General features: G+C 40.4%; 1 protein-coding gene across 3 annotated transcripts in view; it reads right to left on the bottom strand.

The window, feature by feature from the left end:
- Window positions 1-13,664, bottom strand: part of ogdha (oxoglutarate dehydrogenase a) — a 30,740-nt gene that overhangs the window by 3,026 nt on the left and 14,050 nt on the right. For 2 of the 3 annotated variants that reach the window (XM_062999365.1, XM_062999366.1), the window contains exons 5-21: window positions 10,057-10,172; window positions 8,605-8,759; window positions 7,847-7,993; window positions 7,663-7,753; window positions 7,384-7,563; window positions 7,063-7,191; window positions 6,786-6,965; window positions 6,221-6,373; window positions 5,528-5,630; window positions 5,310-5,438; window positions 5,072-5,222; window positions 3,104-3,231; window positions 2,792-2,970; window positions 2,061-2,132; window positions 1,657-1,782; window positions 883-955; window positions 84-247 (exon numbers count right to left, since the gene is read on the bottom strand). In XM_062999365.1, the coding sequence (XP_062855435.1) occupies window positions 84-247; window positions 883-955; window positions 1,657-1,782; window positions 2,061-2,132; window positions 2,792-2,970; window positions 3,104-3,231; window positions 5,072-5,222; window positions 5,310-5,438; window positions 5,528-5,630; window positions 6,221-6,373; window positions 6,786-6,965; window positions 7,063-7,191; window positions 7,384-7,563; window positions 7,663-7,753; window positions 7,847-7,993; window positions 8,605-8,759; window positions 10,057-10,172 (2,276 nt within the window). Of the gene's footprint in view, window positions 1-83; window positions 248-882; window positions 956-1,656; window positions 1,783-2,060; window positions 2,133-2,791; window positions 2,971-3,103; window positions 3,232-5,071; window positions 5,223-5,309; window positions 5,439-5,527; window positions 5,631-6,220; window positions 6,374-6,785; window positions 6,966-7,062; window positions 7,192-7,383; window positions 7,564-7,662; window positions 7,754-7,846; window positions 7,994-8,604; window positions 8,760-10,056; window positions 10,173-12,771; window positions 12,814-13,664 lie in introns of all 3 variants that reach the window. The other variant, XM_062999367.1, reaches the window with a different exon arrangement.

A 13,664-nucleotide genomic window follows, 5' to 3' on the forward strand; every position in this document is an offset into this window, starting at 1 on the left:
AATAATCAGCAGTGTTATTTCTGTAACTATATTTTACTTGCGTAATCGAGATGCCCGGCTGTTTCTTCTACAGTGTGCAGTACCTGCTCAATGCGGGCAATGGCCACATTGTTCTCCATGCCACGAGTCTTACGCTCACGTGTGAGCTCGTAGTAGACTTTTCCTGTGCAGAAAATGAGTCTCTTCACTTCAGCGGGGTTCTGGGATGCAAGGCCCTCCTCCACAATTACACGCTGGAAATGGGTTCCTAACACCACCCGCACACGCGCACACACACACACACACACACACACACACACACACACACACACACACACACAAGCCAAGTGACTTAAAGATCCAAATAAAGTAACAAAATTGTAATATAACTGTAGCTGTAAAAGCTACATGTTTTACTGATTTCAATTCCAGGACCTGGCTGATAGTCTTCCGTAAATTGCTGTTTGCAACAAGCACAAAATAAGGTAGAACGTGTGTGTGTGTGTGACTGCAATGATACTTTATCTATTTTTTTTTAACAGTGAATAATAAGCTTGTGTGACGTAATGGTAAGAGCATAATGGGTTCAAATCCTGCACAGTGGATAATGATATCAGCCAAAATGTACCATGAATGTATCGGCAATTGGTTAGAACTAGGTCAATAAAAGACTGTTTGTACCTCTTTAAATGTTCTATAGTTAAATGTCGCTCGTGAATGTGAAGCCAGATTGAATCGCTAACTAAATCACAAGCACCAAGTTGAGAAAATAATGCAACTGCAGCAAGAGACAAAAGTCAAGCTGGCTAGCTCTAGTGACTGAATTGTGAAGCACAGAGGAATGAATAGCTAGAACTATTAATCAAATCAGAATAAAGTAAAAACGAATCAAAGAAGTCTAACCAGGCAGCATCAGGTCAAAGCTGGACTTGGCCTCTGGGTGACGCAGCAGAGACTTGGGAGTGAAAACGATGAGCTAGAAAAGAGAAACACAGATCACTTTATTATTAGGGATGTAACAATGCACCACAAGACAGTTAAAAATTGGTGCATATGTGCCACGATTCGAATCGGTTATTCATTTAATATGAATTGATATTCACTTTAAACAGCAGAGGGCACCAGCTTTTCACCTCGCCTGGTTGACAGCACTTCACAAAGTTGCCAGGTAGTGGATTTTCCAGCCAAATTTATTTATGTGAGGAAACTTTCTTTATTTGTATTATTCATTTATTTATATCATGTTGGATTTGTTTTAAAATTTCATTTCAGTTTTTTTTACACAATAAGCATTATTTGGCATAGTTTGTACCTACATCAGAAATAAAAGGGCATTCATTATTTCGATAAATAAAAGATAAGCACAAATACAGTATTTAATTTTTTAAGAAAAATAATAAAAATAAACTTTGTCATAATTTGTCTTCAATTTCATATCGGGAAAAATCGTATCGTGAACCCAGTATTGTGAATCGTATCGCATCATGAGTAGAGTGTATCGTTACATCCCTAGTTATTAGTGTAACTATTTAATTCAGCATTAATGCTTATAACACTGATGCATTAAAAGAAAGATGCCAAATTAATACACTGTGTGCATTACAATAATTACTGATAAATATTCATACTGATCTTTACAGAAGGAACATATCCACATACAGAAAAAAGAAATCTTACTGGTTTTCTGAAGGGCTGAAGGATCTGCCTCCTGAGAACATGGAAGTAGTTGGCAGGAGTGGAACAGTTCACCACAATCCAGTTACAGTCGTACAGCTGACGCACCGCAAAATCATCTGTGATTTTCTAAAACCAGAAATGGAGTCTTTTACCACCTAGAGGTGACCAATCAGTACTTTGGAAAGATTTCATTTCAATCAGCTCTGCATGTTCCATAATGCGTCATGCTCTGAATATTAGATTTTTGGTAATACGTTGATAAATGTAATTACATGACATTACGTTAACATAATAATATTATACTATTGTATAAAAAACATCATCTTGTTTTGGTTAGTACAGCTAGTGTGCCCCTATTAGTGGCAAACCCCAACATTATTCAGTAAATAATAAATGAGTCTTACAGGGAAAACATCAGGATCGTCGTTGCACATTTGAAGGAAGCGTTCAGGACGGGCTGATGAGTGCTCAGGACCCTACAGGGTAAAAGAATACCATTTTATATTTACATTACAGCATTTAGCAGACACATTTATCCACAGCAACTTACAGTATACAGTCTAAGCAATCGAGAGTTAAGGGCCTTGCTCAAGGGTCCAACAGTGGCAACTTGGCAGTGGTAGGGTTTGAACCAGTTAAAACTGCCTACAAAGGCTACAACTGCCTACAAAATCCAGTTCAGTTCTACAGATACAGAGTTATCTAATGCATCTTAAGAAAGGGAACTAATATTGTACAGTGCACACAAAAAGAAAAATGAATGAGAATTGTTGTAGGCTGTTATGTGACCACATACAATCTTAAACCTGCTCAGTCACTTCTGTACAGAAGGATAAGCAAGTTTCATATATGCGACATGGGAATATTATAGAACTGCAGTGGCTATCACAGGCTTTGGGCATTAATTCTATTACATGCCAATTTCTTTTTTTTCCCCACCCAAACTCCACGGTAATCATGCTACCTGTCCAGAATGTGTTAACTTATTACTGCTGCTGTGATTCGCACACTCTGGGATGATATACAAACTCAATTTGCATATCAAACAGACTGCTATTTGCAGACATTTGTTTGGCTTGAGAATAATGTACATCAGTTTGGAATAATATGAAGGTAAATTAGTTAGTGGTCTTACCATGCCTTCCATGCCATGTGGCAGGAGCAGAACAATGCCATTCTGACGAACCCACTTGGCCTGGCCAGGAGAGATAAACTGGTCAATTATACACTGAGCTGTGTTATGGAAGTCTCCAAACTGGGCCTCCCACAGAACTAGAGCATTAGGACTGGCCATGGCAAATCCCAACTCAAAACCTGGGAAGAAAGGAAGTGTACACAAATACAGTAAAGTTTAGTTCTGTGTCTGTGTGTCTCTGTTGATCCTTGTTATTGGACATTAGTGATGTTTTGTATTAGCTGGAGTAGTATAGAAAGAGAGCGTACATACCCAGCACTCCGTACTCAGACAGGGAGCTGTTACAGACAGTATATGGAGCCTGATTAGGGGAAACGTAGTTCATGGGGATACAGGTCCTCTTGTCGACATTCTGATCATGAAGCACATGGTGACGGTGACTGTGGAGCAGATCCAAAACAGTTTTATTATAACTGATGTAGGGCTGCAACTAGCGATTATTTTTGTAATCGAGTATTCTATCGATTATTCCAGCGATTAATCGAGCAATCGGATAAGAAATACTTTTGCTTTAACAAAGAGCAAAAACAAATACATATTAGATTAAATAAGACATGTTTCTTAAACCAAACTGTACATTTCATACAGGACAGTTTAAAAAATTTTAAATGCAAAAATAAATAAATCAAAAATAAATCAATTTACTTTTAAAATGTAAACAGGCAACCTGAAACATCAGGTCATCAAGTCATAAATAATAATAAACAAAAATACATGAACATAAGCCTGTAATTTGTGCAACTTTCAAAACTCAAAGTTTCAGCTACAGCTCACGCAGAACATAAAGCTTTAATATTTTGTTGGGAGGTTTTGTGGTGTTTGTAGGGGGATAAAAATCTGTCAGGATTGTGTCTCTAGATGAGGTAGATCTGGTGTGTGTGTGTGTGTGTGTGTGTGTGTATGTATGTGTGTGTTTGCCTAAATCTTCATAAAAGCCTGTGGTGGTTGAAACGAAGTAAAGTCAGTAAACATGAGTAAAGTAAACACGACGCTCTGATGGTGTGGATGTTATACTGAGTTTTAGTTTTATCAGCTTAAAATGATCTCAAACTTTCTGTGGTTTTCTCTGTCCAGTCTCCTCCTGTCCGCTATTTTCTCTCTATATTTTGCAATCAAATCTCGGCTGCGTCCTAAACCGATACGTTCAGTCCGCAGGAGCGGCGAACGTGTCCAAATACGTAGTGTTCATTAAACTGTCCGCAAAAAGAACCCGGATTAAGTCCTGTTAAGTTCTGTTTATGTTTAAGATATTTGGGACGCAGCCCTCAGATTCTTCACGTCACCTGCACACAGCGTTAAACACGCTGCGCAAAAGTGAAAGTCGTCCGTGTAAAACACCGTGAGCTGTATATGGTTGTGTGGATTAAACGATTCCTCGATGCAAAAAATTAGAATCTATGATTTTTAGTAATCGATTTACTCGAGGAATCGTTTCAGCCCTAAACTGATGCATGATCATCAGTTTCTTGGTAAAACACATGCAGCACATTCCTGCTCACAAGAGAACTGCACAAAATTTGGCTATCTGAGTCCATATATAATAATAGCTAAGACTACTGAGGGCTGGCCTGCAACATATGATGGACCAGTTGTGGGGAAACTACGGCCCGCTAGGCTGTTTAATCCGGCACGTGGAGTACTTACAAAATCAGCCTAAAGGCCACATTCATTTCCCCTTTTTCCTGCAACACCTCGGTTTCAGTTGATTTCACTAGATGACGCACTTCAAACACTACTGACCTTTGCTAAAGCCTACTGAAATTTAATAAGGTAAGAAGGTAGGTATGCTACTTAGGTAATGAGTTTCACACGTAATTCCTATTAGTTCATCCCCCCTTATCTGCTACTGGCCTGGCCCGTCCGTCAAATTTTACGACCCAATGTGACCCTTGTGATGGACACACAGTACTTGGGATTTCTCCAGAATCCAAGTATAAGAGGTAACCCACAGTGACATGTAGGAAAGTGACAAATTTGTCCACACAGTGACCACAGGAAAACCTCCCTGCTGCTCTTGTGTCGGCCAGTTGTACTGCTTCATATTGCACTGATGTATTTCAATATCAGTGCACACTTCTGTTTTTATCCTCTTATAGCTTATAGGTCCTAAAGTTCTTCGAGACAAGGAAACATCATGCACCAAGTACAAAAGGTCACACAGTTTAATAACAAGCTCAGATCCAAAATAATCATATAAAAACATTAAAAGGTGTGAAGCACCTGAAGGTTCCTCTCTCTACATCTTGGCCGCTGAGGCGGACGTGAATTCCCTCTTTAAGCAGAGAACCAAAGGCCATGTATTCTCCCAAAGCCCAGTCCACAATCCTGTTCTTAATCATTTCACCACGGCCCTTCAGAATTCGGCTGAGACCTGACAGACACAAAGACAGATTGAATTTTAGACCTCAGTGTATCGACTCAGTAATGCTGTTTCTGTGCATGGGGAGCACATACTTACCTCCATGAATGGTAAAGTCTTCCACAGGGACGGATGATGCTACCTGTCCGATCTTTGTAAGCTCCTCCTCAGTCAGTCCTGTCGAAGGACAGCTCATGCTTTTGGGCTGGCCATCCAGAGTGAAAAAACCTAAACACATCCAGACACAATTGCTCTTGCTGTTTTCTAATGAACACAGTCATTAATTATGAGTCACTGCATCAGACACACAGACTCACCAGGCCAGGGGGAATCCAGCCAGTGCTTGATGTGGAGGATCTTCTCATCCTTGGAGCGATTGTACGCCTCCTCGCAGATCTTGTCGTACTTTGCAATCTCCTCCTACACAAACACAATAAAGACAAACAAAGCACATATCAGTATAAGCACCATTACATGCAATGTACCAAAATTCAAAATGTCAAATTTTACAATTTTAAAGACACATTAAGAGTTGTGTGTTTCAAAATAAATTAAGGTTTTGGCAATAAGACCAAAAAAAGTCATGGTCAGTCAGGGCACAATGATTGCCTTGGTTTGAGAGATCACTAGGGACTGTGTGATGGAATGCTTGGGATGGCTAAGGAGTGGTGCCACTGGTCCGATGGATCACTGGTTGGCTAAGGCGAGTCTAATATATCACTATAGAAAGTCAAGTCTACGTCTTGTGGAGTTCAGGGGATGGCTAAAGCCAGGTCTAATAGATCACTGTGATTGGCTAAGGCAAGGTCTGATATGTCACCTTGGTTAGGTGAGCCCTAATTGATCACTGTGATTGGTTAAAATCAGGCATGTACAGGCTGTTCCAGTTTGTACAGGTTAACCATGCATACATGGCATAGCTGGCACATGTTCGGTGATTCGTGGTGCCTGTGTGGTGATCAAAATGGTTCGGTATTGAAGTGTGTGTGGTGAGGTGTGTGTATCCTGACCTCATACTCCTGGCGTGTAACGGCCCCCTCAGCAATAATTTTCTCAGCATACTTTTGCAAAACAGCCTTCTGCTTCTTGATCTGCTTGTACATCAGTGGCTGGGTGAACATGGGCTCGTCCATCTCGTTATGGCCGTTACGGCGGTAACCCACCTAGAACAGAGGTTAATGACATCAATACAATACTGGCATACACATGGTTTCTTTCTTTGAGAAACAGAACAGGGATGAACCACCAAAAAGCCAAAAATTCTGTGATGACATGATTAATAATATATGATTATTTCCAGGCTCTTATAGGCTTTATTTTTTAAAGAAATCATGCAGCAGGGGAGAGTTTTGCCTATCTTCTGTATAAAAATGCAGGAATTTAATTCAATTAATTTAAAGTAGTAACAATAAATAATTAGAACACTACATACGTATAATGAAGGCATCTCCACTGGGATTTCATAAGATAATCCTTTATTAGTCCCACAGTGGGGAAATTCACAATGGAGAACAGCATTATTTTCATTTATTGAAGGCATGAGGGTACCATCCAAAAAAAGCACACAAAACCCACCAGGTCGACCACAACGTCTTTGTGGAAGGTGGCTCTCCATTCGGCAGCTACGTCGCACACGTACATGACGGCCTCAGGGTCATCTGCGTTAACGTGGAAGATGGGGGCGTTCACCACACGTGCCACATCAGTGGGGTATGGAGAGGAGCGTGCCATACGGGGATCAGTGGTGAAGCCAATCTGACCGAGAAGAAAAAGAAAGCAAACGGATGAGTTTGTTTCTGTGCACAGAATCATTTCGTTTAAGCTTGGAGTGAACACAGTGGTGTGAGTTCACCTGGTTGTTGACGACTACATGCACTGTGCCATGGGTGGTGTAGGACGGCAGGTCACTCAGATGGAAGGTTTCGTAGACGATGCCCTGCCCAGCAAACGCCGCATCACCATGGAGCAGGATGGACATCACCTAACACACACACAGCAGATGAACACATATACAAAGTTAGCACTCTAACGTTGGTATACACTGGGATTTGTGTCAACAAGGTCATGTTAAAACAGTACTAAAACACAGACATGGCACATTTACTCCTGAAGTACTGCAGACAACACACATGAACGACAAAAAGTTTTCAGAGCTCGAGTGTGACTATCTCACCCTGTTGCCGTCCGTGTCGCCACAGTAGAATTGCTCAGCTTTGGTTTTGCCCTGCACTACTGGGTTTACAGCCTCCAAGTGGGATGGGTTGGCCACCAGGGACAGAGTGATGTTCCTGTCTGTTACACGATTTATCCTCCTGTGGTACATCCCCAAGTGGTACTTCACATCCCCTGAACCCTAAAACACACACACAAACACACACAGGCATGTAAAACACACACAGACTCATGGATGCAGTTGGACTGGAGTATACAAGTAACAAGAGTCAATTCCAACCTCATCTGCAGCCTCCAGCTTGGAGTCGAACTGGCAGAAGATCTGCTCCAGCTCCTTCCTGATTACGTTAGCCAGCACATTCAGTCGCCCTCTACAAACAAACCCAGGCCGCGTTTAGTGACAAACATCTTCAAGCCAATCTTTAACGACAACAATAAATGCCTACGGAAAGAGCGAGCTGCACCTGTGTGGCATTCCCATGATGACCGTGTCCACACCGCTGCCACTGGATTTGTCGATGATGGTTTTAAGAGCAGGGATGAGACTCTCACAGCCCTCCAGTCCAAAACGCTTCTCTGAGGACCACTTCCTCTGCAGAAATTCTTCAAACCTACACAGCCACAAAGTGATCATTATTTGATTCTGATTCTTTTCCCCCCTTTTCTTTACATCCTTTGTTTTAAAGTCTAAAATAGCATTTTACATTTCAAAAATAGACTTCAAACTGACAATTCCCTTTAAAATAAAATAAGATGGTTTGCAGTCAGTCAAGAGCTCAAAGTAAATGCTGCAAATGATTTCACGATCTAAACCATGTATAACAGTGTGCACATGTAGGAATACATTTGCTCTCCCAAACTAACCCAAATGAGCATTTATGCAGGAAGCAAAACCTTAATAAATTCTAATTAAGGTTTAAAATTAAAATTCTAATTTAATAAATTGCTATTTAGCTGTGCCTCAAACATCCCATAGCAGATAAACTGCTGTCAAATACATTTTGAACCACTGAAACACAGATCAACCAAAAAACATTCTGTTCCTCAGAGCCCTACCAGACCCGCTGGTGGCACCGCTGGGATTTAAACCCGAGAGCCTGCAGCAGTCTTAATACTAGGATATTAAGACTGCTGCATCACCTGCACAGCCTAATGCGTTCCTGAATGTGTTTCTCTCAGCAGCTCGGTGCTTACATGCATGTTTAAGTTGCTGTAGACGTACCTGGTGGAACGAATCATGCGGGCCAGCAGTGTCCGTTTCTCCTCCAGACTGAACTGCATGACCCCCGGGGTCTCAAACTTCTGCCTGATCCACTGACACTGCTCCAAGTCGTTAATGAACATGAATTCCACCCCTATGTGCTGGCAGTACGACATCTGACACACAGATTCCATTAGGTCATCCATAAAACCATAAACCATTCATACACGTCAGTTTGTAATGTGTCGATATGTTCTGGGTACGCGAGTATGTGTGCGTGCAAACGTCAATAGATATCATAGATATAGATATCACCGCTCCACCAAAACATCTGTAGTTTAGTCTTACTGAAAACTTACTAACAGGTTCATGTTTTACATGTTATGGATGCTACCAGGTACTGTATCTGTATGTTGATTGATATAAAGTAAATATTAAAGTAATCTTGTGTACAAATAGATTAATATCAATATCAGTTTATAGTGTGAGCACCAATGTTGATATGTCCTCAAATGCCTAACTCCATGTTGAGGAGATCATTCTTTCTTTTCTAGTGGGACTTCTTGACTGATGTGGCATTTTATATACATATAAAAGTTTAGTATTTTAAAAATGATCACAAATGATCATTATTTCAAAACCTTCATTTAGCGAGGGGATTTCTGGGGATATTTAATTATGATATTTAATTGCAGGATTGTTACCAGGTTTGGGTGCTCCGGTGGCGCTGTAGTCGAACATGCTAACTCACCACTACTGAGGGCTCTAACAGCAGAGCCACCAACCTGATCAGGTTAATAAAAAGGTGTTTTATTTCAACCAGTCAGGTCTGAGCTTACAAGATTCTGATTTACACACTTTGGTTACATTCATGACAGAAACGTTAGCTCCTCGTTACACAATATTCACAAAGTTCACAAATTTTATGTCAAACACAGTCATGGACAGTTTTGTATCTCCATTTCACTTCACTTGCACGTCTTTGGACTGTGGGAGGAAACCGGAGCTGCCGGAGAAGACCCGCACAGACACAGGGAAAACATGCAAACTCCACACAGAAAGGACCCAGACCGCTCCACCTGGGGATCGAACCAGGACCTTCTTGCTGAGAGGCGACAGTGCTACCCACTGAGCCACCGTACCACATTTGTGATGCTTGGTAGACATAAGTCACACCCTGCTCACACCTCACAGTAACATTTATTTACAAAGTGGCTGCGGTTGAAGAGTGCTTGTTACATAAGTAACATTTTCAATATCTTCCATAAAAGCTCTAAAAACAGTGTTTTCTTCATTAAAAAGGTGTCCAGTGTCAACATGCATTTCATTCATACATAAATAACAATTCAAATATATTGCATTTTGGTTTATCCTGACATACATGCAGATTTTACCATCCATCTGCTCCCTTTATTCTCCTATGAAGAATCTTATTGCATGGAAATGTGTCGACGTGTGTACAGGGTGTCTCACCTCTAAGCGGCGGATGATCTCACGCAAAGGCAAAGCGCTTTCCGTTCCCCCAATGAAGGTGGTGGTGGGCAGACGGAAAACTTTATCCAGATCCGCCTCCTCCAGTCCATAGAAGCCTATTGACCGGAGCCAAAGATGAAGAGAGAGGGAGAACAGGAAGGAAGCAAGAGGGGTTCGGTGATAAGGGCGGGGACAGGGGCGATGATCGTGGCCAGGAAAGTGACAGACAAAAAAAGGAAAGGAGGAGAAAAAATAAGCAGGGGAGAGGTGAGACGGGTGTGGTACATGAAAATAACATGGGTATACGTTCAAAACAGTGAAGGAGGTGCAAAGGATTGCAAAGATGAAATCGATACCAAAATGGATTGAATTAAATGCAAAACAGATGCATGTTTAATAAACATGCAGGGTTAGTGGATGAAATGTGAGGGAAAATGTCAAGAGGAGAGAAGGGTGGAGTGAGATAAAGGTATTAACCAAAAAAGACAGTGACAAGAAGAATTTAGGAAGATTGAAATAAAAAGAAAGAAAAGAAAAAAGGTTATTTTTTTTAACTACTCAACTGAGTTATTGGGGTTAGCATGAAGCTCCTGGCACTTGTGCTGATTGCGAGTGTGAGAGCAGCAATGTACTGTATTATGTAGTGAAGCTAAAGCATTGTGATCATGTGATGTGGTGGGTAAACTTCTCACTTGCACTTCCTGCCCTTCTAAGGCAGATTTGTAATTTATTAAATAAATAATACTATTTACGGCATGAGATTTAGGCTACTTCCACTGCTCTATATTATCTGTGTATCATGACCCATTTACATTCATTTATTTCATTGCTGCCGTAACTACACAGTACGTGTCATGTGAAGGCTACATTTGTAATTTTACTCCTTATGTTTTAGTCCTGGTGAACCTTTCATCCAATCCTGGTTTGGGTTGAGTGAGTCTGGTGGACAACGGGCACAGGGCAGGAATACGCCCTACACAGGGTGTTAATCCACTACATTTACAACATGAAGAAAAGCTTAGTTTAAAGAAACTCCAGTGGCCTGCACAGAGTCCACTGAACAGCTTTAAAATGAACTGGAGCATTAATTTAGGCTTTTATGACCAACACACAAATGCTCTTTTGACGGAATGGGCACAAATTCCCACAGACAGTCTTGTGAGAAGACTTCTTAGAAGAGTGGTTGATCTAGCTGAAAAGATCACACAGGTGTCACTCTGTTTTAATATAATTCGTTTTTGAAATAAGATGGCCAACAAGTGCATGGTCAGATGTCCAAATACTTTTGGTCATACAGCGTACACTATCAAGGCTTCATGTTTCATTAAAAATTCTATAGGACAGTCACACTAATGTTGTGGTAAATGTTGTTTTATTTATCTGCACCAAAACTAACCATTTTACAAACCTTGCTTTCGTGTCTTGGACACATTAGTGCTTTCAAATCAAAGCCATGATGCATTATGAGGTCATTTCAGCTTTTATTATGTAGAAGTATTGCGGCATGGGTGGCATCATAACTGATTAATTGCCTTCTGGGCCTACAGGCCATCTCCACACTAAGTTTCCTATAGGACCATATTTATCTTGCCGGTTAGATTGTTTTTGGGGTTGTGGTGGGTCCGGCTTTCCCAAAATCAACTAGGACAAGATGCCAATTTCCATTTCCCCACATCTGAGACATAGCCAATCATGTCTGATAGCATTGCTGGGGATTTGAACCCTGGATCCTAAAATGAGTGGGTAAGCGTAATTTACCGCTGCGCCACCCAAACTCCCTACATCAGAGTATTTCCACCACAATAAAATTACATGTGTGTGTGTGTGTTCCTGCACAAGCATACCACCACTCAACCCATCCTCATAGTTAATCATGTCAGTGTAGATGCCCAGCCAGCCAATAGCTCCGCTCCCCCTTTAGAGTTGTACCCATCTCAGCTGACGTAATAGACCACTGCACTATTCAGGCAGCCTTAAATCTTAATGAACAACAGACTTGTTCAATTTAATATTATGGGATGTTTAGCCTGAGACAGGAAGCAACAGTCATGCACTGTAGTGTGCATGAGTGGGATGATGGGAAGGGAGTGTTTAATCTGAGAATAGAACACAGCACTCGGTGAGTGAGGTGTATTAGTCACAACTTGGAAGTGAGACAGAGAGAGCAAGAGAGAGTAAATATGCTAACTATGTGTGTGCATGTGTGTGTGGTACACACTAGTCTGTGCTGGATGACACAGCAAAAGCCACCCAGAAGCCTTGTAAAATCAAACATAGACCAGGCCATCCCTTCTTCCAAATATGTGCAGGAAAATTCCCGCTCAACCACAATCATCCAAACACACCAAGAAGAACAAAACATCAGGAAAAAAGCAGGAAGAGAGGTGGAAATCTCTACTAGTAAAGCCAAAGTTGCTGCTGAACACCTTCTCCGACCAAGCTATTCTAGAACAGACCTGCTGCACTCACTGGCAGAAAAAAAAGTGGCATTAGAATGGCTCGGAGAGGGTGTGGAGCACCACAAGACAAAGAGAACCCAAAAATGCAGTCATTCACACCCAAAGCACAGCACCAGCATCCAGCTCTGAGCAGTCGCAAAAACCAGACGTGTGTATTTATGCACTCGAGACTCTCTTACTACAGAATAATGCAAAAACAATCATGACCAGAGGAGCAGGCCAACCCAGGAGTGTAGCTAGAGCATAGCAATGTTACCCCTTTGTACGCTATCAGATAAGCCAGTATGGTAGTCAAACTCTGGAAAACAAAGTAGAAAAAATGAAGAGCATTCAGCAAAAGAAACCGTTAGTGGAAACAAAAGATGATTAAATAAATAGATATAAGAAAGCCTACACAGCTGTTCTTTAATATTCTGACTTAATTAAGAAAATAACGTTAGTTATTATGATTTACACCGAAACCTTGACTTCTCATTTAAATAAAGCAGTGCACTTTAAAAGATCATACCTTCAGCTGTTAATAGTAAAATTGCACTTGTGACTTTATGCTGAGTTTTTAAACGCTTTACAGAGAACTAATGACACCAGGAAAGGTGTAGGAGTGTTTCTAATCTGCAAATGCAGGTATATTTATATATACTTTAGTTTGATTGAAATATAGAATTGTAGATTCCTAAATCTACTAAAAGTTTGTCCTTATTTATTCAAACACTTAATTTTTACTCTCCCGTATTTAGGTGATAGTTCTGGTCTGCATACCAATAGTTTTGGTATTGGACATAGCCAATTATGACTGTGTAGACACCCTACCGGCAGCTAGCACCACTGAGATCCGACTCTCGAATCTGGGCTAGTGTAATTTAACGCTGAGCCAACCTAGCGCCCTATAAATAAACACATAGTAATTATTTTCTTAATTATTTTTATTATTAAAATAATAATATCAATATTTTATAGTTCATTATAATTACCTATAAAACTATAAAAATATATTTTTTTAAAGTTTTAATTAACTATAAAAATTAACTTTTATTATTATTATTATTAAATAGATTATATTATATAACTACATTATTATTATTATTTTAATAATAAGAAAAAAATATATAATAATTAATAATTAAATTAAAAAATTAACTTATTTTAATA

Source organism: Trichomycterus rosablanca, chromosome 7 (genome assembly GCF_030014385.1).
Source record: "Trichomycterus rosablanca isolate fTriRos1 chromosome 7, fTriRos1.hap1, whole genome shotgun sequence".
Classification (NCBI taxonomy): domain Eukaryota; kingdom Metazoa; phylum Chordata; class Actinopteri; order Siluriformes; family Trichomycteridae; genus Trichomycterus; species Trichomycterus rosablanca.